The sequence below is a fragment of the Drosophila teissieri genome, chromosome 2L (genome assembly GCF_016746235.2).
Source record: "Drosophila teissieri strain GT53w chromosome 2L, Prin_Dtei_1.1, whole genome shotgun sequence".
Classification (NCBI taxonomy): domain Eukaryota; kingdom Metazoa; phylum Arthropoda; class Insecta; order Diptera; family Drosophilidae; genus Drosophila; species Drosophila teissieri.
This window is the reverse complement of record NC_053029.1, coordinates 4,563,099-4,580,843: the sequence shown is the minus strand read 5'-3', so window position 1 is coordinate 4,580,843 and position 17,745 is coordinate 4,563,099. Positions and strand designations below refer to the sequence as shown.

Sequence of the window (17,745 nt, the reverse complement as noted above, 5' to 3'; positions counted from 1 at the left end):
CTGAAAAATATATTGAATAACAAAACCTACAATTTTCAACTTTTAAGCTGCGTATAACAGCCCTCTTAAAGCGTTATCGACATATGATTTGTATTATATCATATTGAACTTCTGCACATGAGTTTCGTATTATATACTAAATTAACCTAGTAAGTTCGATTGCAAACATATATTTCGTTGTATCCACAGATTATTTTTACTATTTAGGGCATGGAAGGCAATTGTCGGGTGTGCTTAGGAGATCCTAAGGATGGACAACTGATTAGCATTTTCGTTAGGATGCCGAAACTGGACATCTGCATAGCAGACATGATTGCAGAAAGCACCGGATTCCGTGTCACGCCAGGTGACTCGTTGCCCAAGACCATATGCCCAAGCTGTCTGGAGCATGCTAAGAATGCCTTCCAGGTACGGAAGACTTGCGAGCGGAGCTACCAATTCTTCTGCCAAGTTCGAGACGAGGGCATCGAAGAAGCCACATGCACGTTGCTCGAGGAGGAGGACTGGGAGTTTTCTGATAAGGAAACCGAGTGTGCTATCCCATGTAATACTCCAAAACCTAATGGGGCTAAGCTGAAAGAGGACATTCGCTTACCTTCGAAATCTCTTCGGGGGAATTGGGTTCAGGGCTATCAGTGCCCATTCTGCTCGCGATCATGTGCCAATGATCAAGTGTTGAAAATACACATCCGATGTCACACGGCTGAAAAACCATTCAGATGTCCACACTGCCCCAATTCCTTTGCAGAGAAATCCACTCTGGATGCACACGTTCGGATCCACGCGCCTGAGCGACCCTACCAGTGCAGCAAGTGCTTCAAGTCCTTTGCTAAAGGTTTCGATCTTCAGCAACATCTGGGAAACCCCTGTGGACTTCGCCCACATCAGTGCCCTCATTGCGGAAAGTTCTTTGCCAGAAAATCACGTTTGCGGGATCACATTCGTGGCCGCAGAAGAAAACGAGCTTCCAGAGTGCCCAGTGTGCGAAGTCGACTACCCTGAAACAACAGTACTAAAGCCAATCCTTAAGTAAATCTATTTAAATTGACTTAAATAATTTGAATGAAATTTCTTTGAAAAGAATCTCTTTGTTCATCAACCTTTTTCACCAAAAGTTGCTAAAGTGCAACTAGAAAGTAAAGCAGTGATATTTTTAAAAGTTGTTATATAGTTATAATAATATATTATGAGAATTAATAAAATTGTTAACAAGCGCAGCTAAATTCGTTTCTAAGACGCATTTGTGACATATAAGAGATCTTTCCTTTGTGTGTACCAACAGTTACTCTGAGAAGTTAGTACAAGTGGACTTTTTTTCACTTTTGTGAATCAGTATGTGCCTTTTAAAAGTTGATATAAAACTAAAGGATTTTGAGCAGTGGGGGCACATTTGCGGCTGCTCAAAATGATTTCGTTGGTGGGCTTTTATATCCTGAGTGCGCTTGCACATCTTTGGACAATGAGGGCATCTTAATTAGTCATCATCGTCTGTGATATTTGGGTAGCCATCCGAATCGTCTTGCTCATCATATTTAAATATATCTACTTTGATATCATTAAGCTGATTACTTTCATTGTTAGACATCTTACAGACTTCTTTTTCAAATAAAGCGTTGTGGGTGTGAATGTGATCTAGCAGAGCATCTTGGTCTTTGAACGAAGAGGAGCAGTGGGTGCACTTAAAAAGTGGTTTCTCTGTTCGGGCTTTGACGCGGGAAATTGAACTCTTACATTGACCCTTGAGGTGCGCTTGGAGATTAGCTGGTTGTCTAAAGCTCTTTAGACACTTGGGGCAACTAAAGGGACGTTCTCCAGTGTGGGTGCGATTGTGATTGACAAGATGCGTTTTCTGTATGAAAGTCTTTGGACATTTGAGGCATTTAAATGGTCGCTCACCAGTGTGAATGCGGAGGTGTGTTTGAAGATTTGAACTACCGATAAATGATTTAAAACATTGCGAACATTTGTGTGTTCGTTCTCCAGTGTGAGTCGCCATGTGACTCCTATGTTGGTATAAAGTGGCAAAAGTCTTGGGACAGTGGATACATGAGTATTTCTGTTCCTTCATGTGAACTTGTTTGTGCAGATCTAGAAAATACCTGCTCCGAAAGGTCTCAGAACAATGAAGACAACTGAAAGGTAGTGCCTTTTCGGCTGAACCTTTCACCTTTTTGATTTTTTCGTAACTTAAATCTTCATTTTGTTCCCCTATTTGGTAAGATGCTGTTAAAGAGATGTCATTATCTAGAAAGTCTTCTTCTAAGGGCTCGTTCTTCACTAGGCAAGCGAATTGCTCTGTTTCCTCTCTATATTGTGATTCTTTAGAGTCATTATAATAAGCTGCCTGAAGTGAATCATCTATGTTTTCCTCCTTTACTTGGCAGGTGAACTCATGGTCCGGCTCGTAAGTTTGTCGAGATGTGTACGCATTTTGCGTATCCTTAAGGCAAAGTAGGCAAATGAACTCGGAAAAGTGGTCTCCCTTTTGAACTGGAAGGCCGGTGGACTGCGAAATCATATCTGCCAGGGAAAGCTCAAACTCCACACTTTGCTTAAAAATGTTGACCGTGTTTTGGAATTTCAGCCAGCAAACTCTGCATTTTTCCTTCATATTCCTGAAAACCAGTAATCAGAGTAATGGACAATATTAAATTCATTATTATTCATACGAGTTTGTTTGGAGATTTTTATTTTGCAGACAGATTGTTTGTTTACTTCATCGGCGATCCGTTAATATTGCATTAAATGTGCTGTTAGGAGCCAAATCACATGTTGTGCTATCGAATGCTAATGGATTCAGGGCATATCGACATAACATAAACAACGAAATCAATGTACGGGCACACTTTTTTGATTGCTCTACACCGGGATTAGTAGAGAACATTAGCATAATACGTAACTTAATTTATTTCATCATAGCCAACAGCAAGTTTAAAAGGAGTACAAACTTTTCTGATGATTTTACATATTTATTTGCCTCCAACTACAAATTATATGTATTTAATCTAAGTCACAATATTGTTAAAAATAATATGCTGTGAAACGAAGTCTATCGCCAAGTCGACCAAGCCGCACTATGCTCCAGTCCAGCGGCTGTTGGAAAAACGGCCACGTAAAAATATAATTTTTAACTGGCGCAGATACTTGGCGTGCAGAGTTTACCAACGTGAATGAAAGTAAACAAAGGACAGTAAAATATGCCACAGCGGCAAGCGACGCAGCAGTTGGAGTTGATATGTGACGTGAAGCAGTGGCAATAGTTCCGGACCCAGTTTGTGACCATGGATGAGAAGCTAAAATATTCGCTGCTGCGCGGGGAGCTGGTGGACACGCAGAGCATTTGGACCAGGTGGGTCTCAGAGCATACAACTCACTTATCCGCCCCAAATACAACTCCGTCGATTCCTTACAGGCATGAGAAGCGCGTCTGGTTCATCACCCTGATAACGGGCACCTGCATGCTTTACTCCACCCGCACCACTATGCCACTTCTTGTGCCGGCAGTGGCATCCGCCCAAAAGTGGAGCAAAACCGACTCGGGCACTGTGCTCAGCTCCTTCTTCTGGGGCTACACACTTACGCAGGTTGTGGGCGGTTACTTCAGCGACCGCTTTGGAGGCCAGCGGGTTATACTGTTCGCCGCCATTGGCTGGTCGCTCATCACATTCCTAATGCCCACTATCATATGGACGGCGGGCTCCATCAAAAGCTACGCAATTCCCTTCATTGTTGCCATTCGAATCCTGAACGGCGCTCTTCAGGGCGTCCACTTTCCCAGCATGATTAGTTTGACCAGTCAGGTGCTTACCCCATTTTTAGTAAATTAACGCAAATAATATAATATAATCTTTTACAGAATTTGTGCCCCAATGAGAGAAGCAGCTTCTTTGGCCTGCTCACAGCAGGATCGGCTTTGGGTACTCTTTTGACTGGGATCATGGGATCGTTTCTGCTAGATTACTTTGGCTGGTCGTATGTATTCCGGGTGATTGGACTGATGGGCGTTGCATGGGCGCTGGTGCTGCGCTACTATGCAATGGCCGGTGAGCGGAATCGAATTATTAATATTGCGACGCCATCCCGATTGTGTGCGAATAAGAGTCCGGCAGAGACGTCAGCCGTGCCTTGGTTGCGCTACTTTAGTCGGCTGTCCTTCTGGGCCTGTGTGCTGACCCACGCCTGCGAGATGAACTGCTTCTTCGTGCTGCTCTCATGGCTGCCAACCTACTTCCACGACGGCTTTCCGCACGCCAAGGGCTGGGTAGTAAACATGATCCCGTGGCTTGCCTTGCCACCGTGCACGCTATTTGCAAAGTATTTGACCACCAGATTACTCGCTCGCGAATGGCAAACGACGACGGTGCGGAAGCTCATCCAAAGTTGCTGCTTCGCCGCTCAGAATCTGGCCCTGTTTGTAATGAGCCGGACTTCGGATTTTCATACGGCCCTTATCTGCATGACCATTATCATTGGCGGCACGGGCTTCCACAACAACGCGGTAACAGTGAATCCCCAAGATCTAGCACCTCTGCATTCGGGCAGCGTCTTTGGTCTAATGAACACAGTGGGCGCGATACCTGGATTTCTCGGAGTTTACTTGGCAGGACACATTCTGGAGCTCACACAAAGCTGGCCGATGGTGTTTAGCGCTGCTGCTGGCATTAATTTGGTTGGCTGGATCATATTTATAGTCTTCGGTTCGGCGGAAGCCATCGTTTAACATTCTTTCGCAGTTTTCCTCAGCAAAAACGAACTTATTTATTTATGTGTGAGTATATTGGAGTGGATCGATTTATGTTCATGCATCTAATATTATTTAGTATACACGCTTAAGTTTGACGATCAATAAGTTTTCTTGTGAGATGTTAAAGCCAAAAATATGTGGTATCATTGATACTTTAACAGACCCTGTGAGTTTTAGCCAATAAATCGATTCATTCTATATATTAATGTATATATTTAAGAGAGTAGTTTTAAGTAGAGAAATCTTCCTGCTCCTAGCGTGATAAAATACAAACGTTTAATTCATCAACATACCACCAGGACAGTTATTTAACGCTAGATTAAGTTATTTTCCTCTATGCTCTTTGACATGTAGGGTCCGTCCAGTTCGTATCCCATTTTGCGGTAGTAGTTCCTGGTGCCCACTCCCGATATGACCGCCAACTTTGTGCTGCCATGCTCCTCTCGGGAAATTCGCTCCGCCTCCTCCATCAGCAACATACCGAAGCCCTGGTGCTGAAACTTGGTGGGATCCCGAGCATTAACCGGCACGACTGAGCCATATACGTGCAGTTCCCTGACAATCGAGCATTTGCCCTTCAATTCCGGGCGGAAGGTGTCCGGAGAACATTTTCGCAGCCGAAGAAGCCCGACGAGGATGTCCTGTTCAGGATCTTCGTATGAGAGGAACGTTTCCCAGCCGCCATTGGCCACATAGTCACGACGAATTAACTCAATTTCGTAAGGGCGCACCTTGTTGTGGATTTCCTGAATGCCAACTTCGCGGGTTCTAACATCGCGACAAGTGGTTCCAAGATCCTTCATGCGGGCCAGCGCCAGTTCGCGCAGATTTCCGTGTTCCACGCCGGAACTAAAAAGAAAAAATATATCAGGTACACTCAATAAATTTCATATCAGTCAAGTCACCTAACAAGCGGCATGGGAATGTCGCGCTGTACGCGGTAAACTCGCGTCCATGGTGGCACAAGGGCCAAAATCTTGGCCACTAGGTCTACAAGCATGGATGGCGGATATGACTTGTACCGACCGGTTTTCCACAACTCATAGAGACCTGTGCCGCGAATTACGAGTGTGGGATAAATCTTTAGGCCGTCAGAGCGGAAGGCAGGGTTCTCAAAGTACTCGATGAACTGCTCAATGTCGCGTTCGAAATCCACATTTGGAAGATCAGGCATCATGTGCGTCACGATCTTGTAGCCAGCATCCTTGCCAAGCTGGAAGCTCTCGCATACCGCTCGCACGGTGTGCCCTCTGTTCGTATCCCTGGCCACGTCTTCGTAAACCGATTGCACACCGATTTCCAGCCGGGTGCAACCATAGCTAAGCATATCTGATATGTGACGCTTGAGGCAGTAATCCGGTCTTGTTTCTATGGTGATGCCAATGCACTTGGTGCGTGACTTCTCCGAGTAGCGCACGGCCTCCGCCACATTGGCGCTGCTGTGACCGGAGAGGGCGTCGTGCAGGTTGCGGATGAAGTAGTCGCGGTACTCCTCCGGCAGGCACATAAACGTACCGCCCATTACGATGAACTCCACCTTGTCCACGCTGTGGCCCAGCTGCTTCAGTTGTTCAACGCGGTGTCGGGTCTGCAGAAAGGGGTCGTACCGCGACCGGATTGCTCGCATCGAGGTCGGCTCATAGCCTGTGTACGACTGTGTCGAGTACTCGAAATCGCTGTCCGGTCCACCGGGACAATATACGCATATATTCCCGGTCATGTTGATATGCGGACACCGATGCGGCTTGCACATGACAGCCACCACGGCGATCTGTATTAAAATGATGATAATGAAAATAGTTCGCCTTGTGGGATCAAATACGACTTACGCCACTTGCTGTGCGAATGGGTTTGGCCCTCAGCTTGGGAAGCAGGATCTTTTTTGCGTCCTGCGGCACGGCTGCAATGATGTCCACCAGGCGCGGAGAACTGTCCAATCCATATTTTGAGGATACCAATGACTTCATCCGGTTTAGGTTTACATCCTTTTTGTCTTCGTGCGCCTTCAGCAGTTCCTGAATGATCTCCCCAATGACGAGCACCTGCCGTTCCTGGCGGCTCAGTCCCACGCCTGAAATAATAAACCGGCTTAATGGGCGTTTGCTTTTGTAGCGTCGATACCTACCTAACTTCTTTTTCGCCTTCATTTTGCTGATGAATTTCACATAAATTGCACGTGTGAAGTTACCAGCAGTTGTTTTGATTCGGTTATCGACCGACCAATAGCTCGATAACCACAACACAGTTTGCAAGTTTTTGAAGCTAACACCACTTGGTAACACTTTCAGATGGTCTATCGGTTGTCGATTATTTATTTGTTTTAGCACCAGTTTCTCGGGTGTTCTGGATAAAATGACTAGCTGCGTGCCAGCGCAGCAGCAAAAGGACCAGGAGCAGTTGCTGAAGGAACTGGCCAGCAGTGGCGATGAGATGGACGACCCGGACGATCCGGACCAGGACCACCACCAGGTGGTAGAGCCGACCTTCTCTTTTTCGGTGTGTATACAACAAGCTAGTTTCTTTCGGACCGATTAATAGCCTTTCCAATTCGCAGAATAGTAACACATGCTGGGTGTGCAACGGCTACTATGGGCCCAACTTTGGGGAGCCGTTGTGCGGTGCCTGCCACGCCTTCCTATACAACGCACAGCGGGCGGAGGAGCTGCTCACGGAGCTCTCCGACGACGAGGATTCTGGAAACGACGAGCCACCGTTCAAGGACAAGCAGGAGGACGAAGAGACCGAAAACGATGTAGACATCATGGGTTTTGAGGATCTGGAAGACCCCCAACCGGCAGCTGTCCAACAGCATCCAAATCCGCAGCCACCAATGGAGCCACAGGATCAACAACCAGCCCAACCAGTTATAGATCTGCCCCAGCCGGTGCCGGAAGCTGCGGGACCACGACGCGAGTCTCCGGAGCGCGACTTTGAGCACGAGAGGGCCATCAATCCCTTCCTGCTGCCCATAAAGCGTCCACGGGCCACGGGTCCCTTGGCTCTGCCCCATTATATGCATGAGCTGGCCGATGGAAGGGCGCGAGTGCATGAATACAATGCCGCCAGCGGAAGTGGCGCAAGTGGCAGCAGCAGAAACATCGTCAACATAATACCCGTCGAGGTTATGCTGAAGATATTCGCCTATCTGGACGATATGTCGCTGTGGATGGCTAGTGAAGTTTGCAAGCAATGGCACGACATTGTTGGGAAAAACACAGCCCAGAGCATGTGGAAGGCGTATATCAAGCAGCGCTGGCCGCTGTTCGACAGTTTGGCGGACAATCCCAACTGGTACCGGCTGTACGGGGCGCTGATGTCTTCCTGCTTCTGTCGCACCTGCCTGATTGAGATGGGCGGACGGGGTCAGGACGCACAGGAGGCAGATCCACAGCTGGGCGACCGGGAGCCGGGCAACGTAATGCGCAACAACTTCCTGCGCGGTGAAGCCAATCTGCTGAACAGCTACGACTCTGAGGGCATATCGGCCATACCGCTGGATCGACAAAACAACTACTGGCAGGCGACAATCCTGGGGCCACCGGGCAGTCCCTACGAAGGCGGCAAGTTCTTCCTGTTTATCTACTTTCCGGAGCGATATCCGATGACGCCGCCCACGGTTCGATTTCTCACCAAAATCCTGCATCCGAATGTGTCGCGGCATGGGGACGTGGGCATCGACATCTTCCAGCAGCACAACTGGTCTCTGGCGTTGAACGTGGCTAAGGTATTGCTTTCGGTGCAGAGCCTGCTAACCGATCCTTATACTGAGGTCTGCATGGAGCCGGAACTTGGATATATCTATGAGCACGAGCGCGAGCGGTTCGAGCAACTGGTGCGCTCGTGGACATGGAAGTACGCCATGTATGAGCTAATTGCAACGCGCTAAAAGATCATAAGCCCTCCAAGGACAATGGACTGAAAGTTGGAAACTACCCCTCTTTACGTTGTAACTACATATGTCTGTGTATTTAGCTTAGTTGTGCCATCTGGATTGTTTATTTTGGCCTCTCTCACTTTTCCTGCGCCCCAGGTTGAAACGTAGTCGAAATTACTTAACCTTATAATAAATGTATGCTTTAAGTTACGAGTGCCGTCGCCTCACTTCGTCCAGGACACCTTGGGGATGTCAAAGTGCTCGGTTAGCGTGTCCAGGTGCTCGTTGAACTTTTCCACGCGCTCCTTGTGGGTGGTTTGTGCCTTGTCCATGATTCGCTTGTTGCGCATCTTTTCCTGCTGCTTCTTACTGGCCAGCTCGGCCTTGGTGAGCTTGCGTTCGTAACCGCTGGTAGTGGAGGATGATGTGGCGCCCGCTTCCGCTAATTGCTGCTCCACGAACGCCTTCTGCAGCTCCTTCTCCTTGTCCTTGCCCTTGTGCTTCTTCTTTTTCTTCTTGAGATCCGAATCGTTCTTTAGCTTAAGCTTGCCCTTGGCTACGCAGGCGTACTCGTCGGACATGTCTTTAATGGTTGTTCTATCTGGAAATGCTCTGAAATGAATCCGATCTGTGTAGGTTTTCCTTGTTTTTGTTTACACCAAAGCAACGTTGTTATCTTAACATATATTCCGATTTTCGATATTTTTATCTAATAAGAAAATAAATATATCGATGTAATATGCCATCGATATATTTCTTTTCTTGTACCTACATTTTAAAATCTTAAAGAATACGTTATTTTTTGATTGTAATTCGCGGTAAGTTTCCTTAACCTAACCCCTTAAAAATGTAAATACATATATAATGCTTAATAATAATATTTTGAAGTAGCTATCTGAAATGTAAACGGTATAACCTATGGTAATTGCGATTAGCGTAAGTAGCGTACCTTGGTTAACACAGGTTTTGCATTATCAAAATGATTGTTAAACTGACTGGATTAACTACCTTTTTAGTAACACTATTCCTGTTTTCGCTTAGTAAAAATTGCAACTAGAAAATTGGTGTTATTTTTGAGAAATACATAGCGAATACATGGTCATTGAAAAGTCATGTTATATAAGACAAAATATTGTCAGCCTGAAGTGCAAATATTGAATTATAGTTTGAGTTACTATCTATACATTTTTTATTTTTCGCTATTATGTGTAAGGTTTTTGGTGTTCCTATTTAAATGCCACGTTGTATGGTCTTTCTCTTAAGCCGTGTGACTCTCTCTTTCGACTCTCTTGCGCCACCCACGCCGAGGAAAAGCTCGGTGGAAATTGTGGCCGTGCTCGCGAATGAACTTGTTAGCATTTCGCTGGCATTCAGGTTCAGTTCTAATCCAACGGGCGACGGAACAACATACCGTGTGTGCTGTGTTCGCTGGAGGCGCGATTGTAAATATTTAAAAATTGAAAAACATATTCATAATCGGCCCAGGCCAAAACACTGCGAGAAATTCCAGCAGCGAAGTGATTTCGAATGAGTGGTTTCAAAGTGACCGGTGTGAGCCAAAGTCGTGTTTTGTGCCCCTACACACAAAAGAAAATCTATTAAATATAATCATAACAAATGCATTTGATATATAAAAGTTTAAAAGTTGAATAAAAAAATAAAGTTGAAAGTGCGAAGGTGAAAATTCTGCTCAATCCGAACCTCGCTCTTTCACTCTCTTTTTGCTGGCGGAAACTAACGGTTTAGGCAAAAGGTGCCGTAAAAGCTCGCTCCTTTCGCACATGCGTGTGCGTGTAAGAGTGTGGGTGCCTGCTTGAGCGTGTGAGTGTGTGTCTGTGTGTGTGTGCCCGTGTTAGCATCCTGTAGCAAGTTCTTCACTCAAGGATAACAGTCGTAAAAGCACAACAATGTAATGAACAATATCAGAAAATATCATCATCATCATCAACATTTTCATGGTGTGTGTGTCTACCAGGTTCTTTTGGCCCACAAACTTTAATGTCCTTCTTTGTCACTTAGTTTTATGCGACAGTCGCCGTCAAACGCGACAATACCAGGGCATTTGCATACGATTTACGATTCCCGTAGCCTCCAAATCGGACAATCCTACGGGTTAAGTCTGCCAAGGAGCCTGCGTCTCCTTTCGCACATCCTCCTCAAAACTACACACACACACACACGCAGTGGTAGCCAAGGGCATGTAACAGGTAACACAACACAATTGACACCTGTCTCGCTTTTGCATTTCCGTCGCTCTCTCGCTCTTCGAGCCTCCTTTGTGGAAGGTCCTGTATTACACGTTCCGTCAATAACAACAGTTGCCACAAAGAGCCATTTCAATGTCATGAAAGGATGTTGAGTTCGCATCAAGTTAAAAATAACTACCAAGTAGATTTCTGATCTGAATTTCGATTAATGTGGAAATGAATTACTCAAAGAATGAATTAGGAAATCGAAAAACTTATTTTAAAAACGTCATCTGTGGTTCACATTAATTTCTTACTAAATTTAACTAGAAACCCTTGGATTCAATATGCATTATTTGAAATAAGAAATCTCTACATTTACTCATGTTTGAGGTCACCGAGAACATGGTTAAATTAGAAATGCACAACTTTTGGCCAGCACATGTTGTTCCAGAGTTTGTCCAGTTTGTACAAATCTCTTTTTGAATGTCCGAAGTTAAATGGCAAAGAAGAGGGCAACGGGTGGCGGAAAAGTCGCCAACTTTTTCATTACTGTTGCACATGAAGTTGAAGTTTGTCGTATACTGGATGACCTTTATGCAAAACAGATCCTGGCACACAACCGCCCACGCTGCCTTTTCCAATGCGGTGCATTATTAAGCGCCAGCTTTTCTATTATTCAGCACACACATGATGACTGTGTTTGGGCGGTGTAATAAAAAAGCATGCATTATTCATGCAAAGGCTTCACTGTGGTCAGCCAGCCGTTTTTCCCGCTGTTCGTATTGAAATGCCATTAGCGAAAATCGTGCGATTGGCATTGCGCCGACGCGGCGTATACGCAATCTGGCATTGAGATAATATTTATTCGCGTGGTGGCCATTATGCCAGCTGGCCCGAGATTTACATTAATATTGGCGGAACAATGCTGGCCATAATCGTTACGAATGCAGATAATGCCAGTTAGTTTGGCCTAATTAAAAGAGAGAGGGCAAAGCGAAACAAAGCCCAAGAAGATTGCCTTCTTCTGATGCGTGAATTTTCGTAACTACAGCGGAAAATAAAACATTGCAACATTTCGTGGTCGTTTTCAGTGAGTTGATACCGTTTCTGTTTGTTTTTGCCTTGCCGGAGCACGCGTGTGTCTGCGTTACCTTGGACAAGAATAAACCATCCAAACATCCTGCAGCATCCGCGCATCCAAACATCCAAGCAGCCCGGGCATCCATCTACTTGGCCATTGTGGTTGTTCTTGGCAGTTCTCCGCGGCGCGGCCCCCCGTTCATCCTCATTCTGAATCCTTGGCGCAGCAGATTCTAGTTGGTGGCCTACTCTGAAGGTGAGTGCAAACATTCGCTTTTTCGTCATTTTCCTCGCTCAATCGATTATTCCCTAACTGAGCTCCAACCTAAATAAGCCATGAAGTCGCATAAAGAGCTACTGGCGAGGCCAGCAAAAATAGCACATAATTAAAGTTTGAATGTTAAACACCCACATCGACAATTTATTCAATTAATTTGTTTTTTTTCCCCCTAGAGATAAATAGTTTGATTTGCTTGCGGAGCGCAAAAAAGCACCTAAATCAATTTGCCAGTCAACGCATCGGTTTTTTATGATTATAATTTTCTATGTTTACAATGAGGCGAGAAACGATAATAATCAACACTGTTCGGTTAACAAAAACTCATTCAGCTTCTGATGCTAAATTTATACACAATTGTCTTAAATAATCGATATCTGCATTTGAGATATACCGATGTTATTTTGGTTTATATTTGGAAATAATTCTCGCCTTACAATAAAAATATTTCCATTGGGCATAAAGAAAATCAGCTCCAAGCGATGACGAAGGCGAGCCACACACATCCAAGTAGCGGAAAATGTCAATAAACTTTTCGATTTGTGTCACGTCGGGTTTTCTACCATATACGTGGATAAACGACTTCTCAGGCTGAGATTGACATAGCTAGCACCCCCCTAAATATAGATACTCTGCGACTGGGCGTGGCATAATGGGCGTGTAATGGAAACAGTTTGTTATAATTAGACAACAGTGACCGGCTATTACAGCTAAACTAGTTACTGGCTAATGGCCACGATGTTGCCTACTTTTGTGCGCTGAACGGGGCGTATACGTAACTTTCTTTCTAAATCCTATCCACTCCACTCCTGTATGACCATGATAAATAGTGTAATTAGACAAATATAATTTTTATAGTTTCTGTTAATATATTTATAAATTAATGTCTAAAACATCATGTGTTGATATTGTCGCAAACTGGAACTTGCGTTGCAGAGCACTTGCTGCGAGAAATGGGCTTCAGGTCTGAAACAAAATGTTAGGCCACTTATAGTTAGCAATCACGTTCGATATTTACCAGATAAGCTTTTCGACTTCCGATAGCAGTTAATGGCCTTCAAAATACATGGATTGCGAATGGTGTAAAAGCATTGGTTGTCCTTGCTGACACATCCAAAGTTATCTTTGATGGGACATATCTTATCACAATGTTGCCCGGCAACAACACCTTTTATTTATAACAATAGTTTTAGGCAACAAATAGTATGTGTGCTGATTATATTCTACCCAATAACATTAGCCAGACTAGCTTCATTTGTTGAACAGGCAAGGTGTGTAAGTCGACTGAGTTATGGCTTTAGAATTGGCATTACTAATTTACAAAAGGAGAATATACAACGCATTCAAGCATGAAATTTATTCAACTATTGCTTTCTGTAACAATACACGCTTTCCAATTGAACGCTAGCCCTTGAGCAAAAAGAAAGCAGATGGGTCAGAAAATGTCTCCTTCATAATTCATGGCAAACATTACATTAGGTTACTACTACAAATCATGGCGAATAAAATTCACCCGACCTCCGGAACATTTTTATGGCAACCATCTTTGCCAACAGCTCGTAAAACAAGAGCAACAGTCTGCAGTGCCTTACTCTCATAATTTATTTTGCATACACACTCGAACTCATTCGAGTAACAAAACAAGAAGGAAACAACAAGGATACACTCCTCTCAGGCACACAAAAAATCCGAGCATTGAAGGGGAAAAAATTCAATTTCAGAGAATATTTTTGGGAGCCACAGCTTCACTCTGTGCAAAAAATAAAATGAGCGAAATGTAATTCTCACTACTTGCAACCAGTGAAAATTAGATGGTAAAGCGATAAAAATGTATAAATTTGTGGAAATAATAGTATTTTATGGCGCAGATCCGTGACAATATGACAACTGTTTTGATGGCAGGAATAGAAGCAAGTTATTTTCCGGGAATAGTATGATTTATGGCCTTAAAATGTAAACGTTGTACTAAAATTGAGTGGCATTCAAATGGAACGTTGTATATTTTATGGCTTTAATACAATATTGTCGTGGATTATCAGTGGTTAAACAAAGCAAATTGTGAATTTGTATAAATATTTAAATAATTTTAGAAAAGCTTTAAATGAATCCAGGAATTTAATAACTTTATTTCGCTTTTGTGAATGGAGGTTCCCTTTTTTAAGGCAGCCAAAGACAGCGCGTGAAACGTAATGAATAAATAAGGTTTGGCTGTAGTTCGCCATTCGAGGAGCTTAAGATTTTCCAGCCCACGTGGATGTGGATATATGGATTGTAAAAAGGTGCGAGTGCTTGTGCGTTTGCATATTTTAGCTGCTCCTTTGCACCTTTTACATTTTATATGCCGTGCGGCGGTTGAATTTCAGTTTTCGAGCCGTCGACTACTGGCCCCCGAAATTTTTCCTCTTCTGCGCCGACTTTTATTTCAGTTTCCGTTTATGTACACATTTGTAGCCTGGCCAACATCCAGATCTACATCCACATCCACATCCACATACACATCCACTTCCACACCCAAGCCAACCTTCACCTTTCGCACACACGGAGAGGTCACCATTCCCTGCCAATTTATAAATGCTGTATGTACATGTGTTTTCACAAGGCTTTAACTTGGCCCTCTACCCAAAATGCGCCACAAAAAGTGGGCAAAAAAATAAAAGTGTAATATTCACTTTTTATGCTGAGGCTGGCGTTTCTCGCATGCGACTAAAAACCAGCTGCGGTCCCCCTACTGTGTAAATTTCTCCAACATTTCTCGAAACTTTTGCGGCCCCATGGTCAAGTTTCGGTTGGGCAAACAAAGAAAGCCCGACTTCTTTGCCCAGTTTAGTCCTTGCAGAATCGGAACTTTTGTGGCGTGTTTTTCGGTCGGATTTTCCACTCGAATTTGGGTTAATGGCCACACACATCCGCACATTACTTGTGGAAATTCCTACACAGTCGAAGGCATTTCTGGCATCTGATTAGCCAGCGCTAATTTTAAGTTGAAACTTGCAAATGGTATGCGTGTAAGTTTAAATTAATTCCGCTGTCAATACATACACCTGCGCAAATTAGTTCTAGTTAAATGCGCTTAACACGGCCACCGTATTAATTTCTGTTGTGCGGATTAGCTAAAGCACCTCTTATCGTCCTGATTTGCGTATTAGATATGAGAAACTGGCTCACTAACTAGACTTAGTCCTAAAATAAATAGTATATGAGTATAAATATTTATCGAACAAAAATAATAAAATAATTAAGGTAAATCTAAACACCTGTGAAACATGTGTGCCACTTTCCTATTGTATCGATTGAATTATTCAGCGATTTAATTCCAAAACCATAATCTGGTACTGCGCATCTCTGTCACTAAATGTTGATTTGATGGTTGTAAATCGAATTGAATAATTAAACAGTTGCCAGCGAACAACAACTGTTCAGCGGCAATCGATCACATAATTGAGATGCGACTTTGATTGCATTCGCAGGCTGTGGAAAATTACACGGCTGTGTAAAAATGCTGGCCTTTTGATGGTGGGCGAGGATGCCGGGGGTCCGGGGTCCGGGGGCAATTGGCCTTAAACCGAGATGGCTGTGAATTGGGAGCAACTGTCGAGGTCGTCACATTTGACCCGCAATGCAGCCGGGGCTTAATCTGCCCCACAGTCGCATTCAAATGTCAATTAGTGTTGTTGCTGTGGTTTCAATTTCTCCACTCTGCCCTCTTATCTTTCCGGCTCTTTCTGGCCCATTCCCATTCCCAATCCAATTCCAATTCCAATCCCCCAGGAAGCCATTGAGCAATTGAAGGTCACGGAAGGCCATAGAAAGACCGCATCCGGATCTGGATCCTTGGCCAGCGTTCCACAAATCTGGGCCATCACGAGTACTCGCCAAGGAGTAAGAAAGAATAAAAGCTCTAAACTTTGCTTAGCTAGCTGGTAATAAAATTGTTACCCGAAGTGCAGCAAATAAAGCTGTTAAATTAGCATAATTTGTGGATAAAATTGATTTATTCATAACTTTGTTAGCTGCTTGCTTAATTTCGAAAACAAGTGGCAAACCACTAAGCTCCAAAAAAACCCACAAATAGTATACGTTTCTGGCACAAACGACATTCTCCACAGATATTGTTAGAGACATAAAATATATCCAATTGAGCACGAGCGATCGGCCTGCCTAGTTGCAAAGCAGGGCTCTGCTGCAGCAGTTTGGATAGGGAAGATCCGGATTGATGTATCCACCGTAGCGGCAAGGAGGCGACAGGATGCTCACTCCGCAGCTGCCAAAGGACTGTTTAGTGTGCATTTCCAGCCATCGAAAAGTAACCAACCCACCTGTGGTAAACGACACGTCCGTTAAGTCCGCACAAGATTTTGCGGCACTCGTGCGTGGGATCCTTGATGCTGACCCCCGGATTCAGGACGAGGCCCGGGTTGATGGTGCACTTACCGGGATGGTCTGCGGATGAAAATTGAAGCTGAAAATGGACCTGTCAGCTGCGGTTGTCTGCACTCACTCGGGTCGTACTGGATGTCCTCCCATTCCGCCGACTGACCCGCGTCGAAAAGGAACCAGAGGAGCATAACTAACAGGACACAATTGCTCGCGGCCATTGATTCTTTAGGAATGTATTCAAAAATTTAAAAGCTACTTTGTTGTATTTAATATCTTCATATAATGAATAAATTTTATAGATTATGTGTATTACATTTGACGTACTTTGCTAAACTTAAACGTACAATTTCAAGCATAGTTGCATTTGAAACTCATTTTGCAGCAATTGGGAAAATGGGCGTCTCTGTTCACATAACCATCAACTACACAGCCCTTCGGGGGATATTTATCATTGCAACTAAGTACAATAATACCATATTTATCAAGTTCAAATAAATATTGTGGAATAAACCATTGTGGTGTCATCCCGACACCACTCAACTTGGGCGCACTTTGTGGGATGAAGAATGGATTTGCCACTCTCGACGATCACCTCACCATGGGGACCATCGAAGACACACTTATTGGAGTGGCCCATGAAGAGATACGATAATTAATTACTTTAGAAATAATTTTAATTGCATAAGTAAACCTCTTAATGGTATGGATATAGCTCATACCCCTTACCATTAACGGCAAAGATTTCCTAATTGATGTTGGAAGTCAAAACGCCATGAATCATTATAATTACTGCCAGGATAGTGGAAATTCTGCACTGCGGCATCCTGATCCTGTTTGTGTGTGCATGTCGCTTGTTGGGTTTGCAGGAAATTTGACTAAAAGATTCGATTTTCCCAGCTGTCTGGCCGTAAAGTGCCAGGCCTGCCCTGCCCATTATGCGCATTTTAATTAAAATGCAGTCAGACAGGCGGCAAGAATGTGCGGGGGATATGCTGATGAAGTTATCGAATATGTTAATGCAGTTATTTGCAGCTGGATTCTCCTTGTGTCATCTGTTGATATAGTTGCATAATTCGATTAAGTGACGCTGTCTCCAGAGCTTCATGCCCTTTGCCCCTTTCTGCCCTTCATGCCCTTCTTAGGGCCAATGTAAATGTTGGTTTATTGGCCTGTCTGTCGTCTTTTGTCTTCCGTAAATTGTGAT

General features: G+C 44.2%; 9 protein-coding genes across 9 annotated transcripts in view; 4 read left to right on the top strand and 5 right to left on the bottom strand.

The window, feature by feature from the left end:
- Positions 1-14: 14 nt before the first annotated feature.
- Positions 15-1,072, top strand: LOC122611559 (zinc finger protein 358-like). The gene is made up of 2 exons (XM_043784728.1): positions 15-149; positions 208-1,072. The coding sequence occupies exon 2, from the start codon at positions 211-213 to the stop codon at positions 1,000-1,002; it is 792 nt and encodes a 263-aa protein (XP_043640663.1). The 5' UTR covers positions 15-149; positions 208-210; the 3' UTR covers positions 1,003-1,072.
- A 173-nt stretch (positions 1,073-1,245) lies between these two features.
- LOC122611554 (oocyte zinc finger protein XlCOF28-like) lies at positions 1,246-2,803 on the bottom strand. Its single transcript, XM_043784722.1, has 2 exons — positions 2,670-2,803; positions 1,246-2,615 (listed from the first exon to the last, which is right to left on the bottom strand). Exon 2 carries the CDS (start codon positions 2,609-2,611, stop codon positions 1,475-1,477), a length of 1,137 nt encoding a protein of 378 aa, XP_043640657.1. The 5' UTR covers positions 2,612-2,615; positions 2,670-2,803; the 3' UTR covers positions 1,246-1,474.
- Positions 2,804-3,065: 262 nt separating this feature from the next.
- On the top strand, positions 3,066-4,819 carry LOC122611553 (solute carrier family 17 member 9). The gene is made up of 3 exons (XM_043784721.1): positions 3,066-3,349; positions 3,413-3,800; positions 3,857-4,819. The coding sequence occupies exons 1-3, from the start codon at positions 3,282-3,284 to the stop codon at positions 4,718-4,720; spliced, it is 1,320 nt and encodes a 439-aa protein (XP_043640656.1). The 5' UTR covers positions 3,066-3,281; the 3' UTR covers positions 4,721-4,819.
- Positions 4,820-4,995: 176 nt separating this feature from the next.
- Positions 4,996-6,985, bottom strand: LOC122611549 (elongator complex protein 3). The gene is made up of 4 exons (XM_043784718.1): positions 6,870-6,985; positions 6,574-6,815; positions 5,650-6,515; positions 4,996-5,593 (listed from the first exon to the last, which is right to left on the bottom strand). The coding sequence occupies exons 1-4, from the start codon at positions 6,889-6,891 to the stop codon at positions 5,059-5,061; spliced, it is 1,665 nt and encodes a 554-aa protein (XP_043640653.1). The 5' UTR covers positions 6,892-6,985; the 3' UTR covers positions 4,996-5,058.
- Positions 6,986-7,021: 36 nt separating this feature from the next.
- Positions 7,022-8,829, top strand: LOC122611551. Its single transcript, XM_043784720.1, has 2 exons — positions 7,022-7,240; positions 7,299-8,829. The coding sequence occupies exons 1-2, from the start codon at positions 7,097-7,099 to the stop codon at positions 8,628-8,630; spliced, it is 1,476 nt and encodes a 491-aa protein (XP_043640655.1). The 5' UTR covers positions 7,022-7,096; the 3' UTR covers positions 8,631-8,829.
- LOC122611564 (protein FAM32A-like) lies at positions 8,712-9,323 on the bottom strand. The gene has a single exon (XM_043784734.1). It carries the CDS (start codon positions 9,197-9,199, stop codon positions 8,843-8,845), a length of 357 nt encoding a protein of 118 aa, XP_043640669.1. The 5' UTR covers positions 9,200-9,323; the 3' UTR covers positions 8,712-8,842.
- A 2,768-nt stretch (positions 9,324-12,091) lies between these two features.
- Positions 12,092-17,745, top strand: part of LOC122616590 — a 37,870-nt gene continuing 32,216 nt past the window's right edge. Inside the window, exon 1 of the mRNA XM_043792106.1 lies at positions 12,092-12,143. The gene's annotated coding sequence lies outside the window, so the exon portion shown is untranslated. The remainder of the gene's footprint in view (positions 12,144-17,745) is intronic.
- On the bottom strand, positions 13,010-13,447 carry LOC122616652. The gene is made up of 3 exons (XM_043792190.1): positions 13,392-13,447; positions 13,183-13,332; positions 13,010-13,130 (listed from the first exon to the last, which is right to left on the bottom strand). Exons 1-3 carry the CDS (start codon positions 13,417-13,419, stop codon positions 13,060-13,062), a joined length of 249 nt encoding a protein of 82 aa, XP_043648125.1. The 5' UTR covers positions 13,420-13,447; the 3' UTR covers positions 13,010-13,059.
- Positions 16,194-16,854, bottom strand: LOC122616642. Its single transcript, XM_043792178.1, has 3 exons — positions 16,663-16,854; positions 16,481-16,604; positions 16,194-16,425 (listed from the first exon to the last, which is right to left on the bottom strand). Exons 1-3 carry the CDS (start codon positions 16,757-16,759, stop codon positions 16,323-16,325), a joined length of 324 nt encoding a protein of 107 aa, XP_043648113.1. The 5' UTR covers positions 16,760-16,854; the 3' UTR covers positions 16,194-16,322.

What these genes read in the sequence shown, in the direction of transcription:
- LOC122611549 (XM_043784718.1), bottom strand. Translation starts at nt 6,891, where the DNA reads ATGAAGGCGAAAAAGAAGTTAG. An exon ending in GAAGGCGAAAAAGAAGTTAG is followed by an intron (nt 6,816 to 6,869) that starts GTAGGTATCGAC and finishes TTATTATTTCAG; the next exon opens with GCGTGGGACTGAGCCGCCAG. An exon ending in CCATTCGCACAGCAAGTGGC is followed by an intron (nt 6,516 to 6,573) that starts GTAAGTCGTATT and finishes ATTTTAATACAG; the next exon opens with ATCGCCGTGGTGGCTGTCAT.
- LOC122611553 (XM_043784721.1), top strand. Translation starts at nt 3,282, where the DNA reads ATGGATGAGAAGCTAAAATATTCGCTGCTGCGCGGGGAGCTGGTGGAC. An exon ending in ACGCAGAGCATTTGGACCAG is followed by an intron (nt 3,350 to 3,412) that starts GTGGGTCTCAGA and finishes GATTCCTTACAG; the next exon opens with GCATGAGAAGCGCGTCTGGT. An exon ending in TGATTAGTTTGACCAGTCAG is followed by an intron (nt 3,801 to 3,856) that starts GTGCTTACCCCA and finishes AATCTTTTACAG; the next exon opens with AATTTGTGCCCCAATGAGAG.
- LOC122616642 (XM_043792178.1), bottom strand. Translation starts at nt 16,759, where the DNA reads ATGGCCGCGAGCAATTGTGTCCTGTTAGTTATGCTCCTCTGGTTCCTT. An exon ending in GGACATCCAGTACGACCCGA is followed by an intron (nt 16,605 to 16,662) that starts GTGAGTGCAGAC and finishes TTTCATCCGCAG; the next exon opens with ACCATCCCGGTAAGTGCACC. An exon ending in GGACGTGTCGTTTACCACAG is followed by an intron (nt 16,426 to 16,480) that starts GTGGGTTGGTTA and finishes GTCCTTTGGCAG; the next exon opens with CTGCGGAGTGAGCATCCTGT.
- LOC122616652 (XM_043792190.1), bottom strand. Translation starts at nt 13,419, where the DNA reads ATGAAGCTAGTCTGGCTAATGTTATTGG. An exon ending in AGTCTGGCTAATGTTATTGG is followed by an intron (nt 13,333 to 13,391) that starts GTAGAATATAAT and finishes TATAAATAAAAG; the next exon opens with GTGTTGTTGCCGGGCAACAT. An exon ending in GAAGTCGAAAAGCTTATCTG is followed by an intron (nt 13,131 to 13,182) that starts GTAAATATCGAA and finishes ATTTTGTTTCAG; the next exon opens with ACCTGAAGCCCATTTCTCGC.
- LOC122611564 (XM_043784734.1), bottom strand. Translation starts at nt 9,199, where the DNA reads ATGTCCGACGAGTACGCCTGCGTAGCCAAGGGCAAGCTTAAGCTAAAG.
- LOC122611559 (XM_043784728.1), top strand. Translation starts at nt 211, where the DNA reads ATGGAAGGCAATTGTCGGGTGTGCTTAGGAGATCCTAAGGATGGACAA.
- LOC122611551 (XM_043784720.1), top strand. Translation starts at nt 7,097, where the DNA reads ATGACTAGCTGCGTGCCAGCGCAGCAGCAAAAGGACCAGGAGCAGTTG. An exon ending in AGCCGACCTTCTCTTTTTCG is followed by an intron (nt 7,241 to 7,298) that starts GTGTGTATACAA and finishes TCCAATTCGCAG; the next exon opens with AATAGTAACACATGCTGGGT.
- LOC122611554 (XM_043784722.1), bottom strand. Translation starts at nt 2,611, where the DNA reads ATGAAGGAAAAATGCAGAGTTTGCTGGCTGAAATTCCAAAACACGGTC.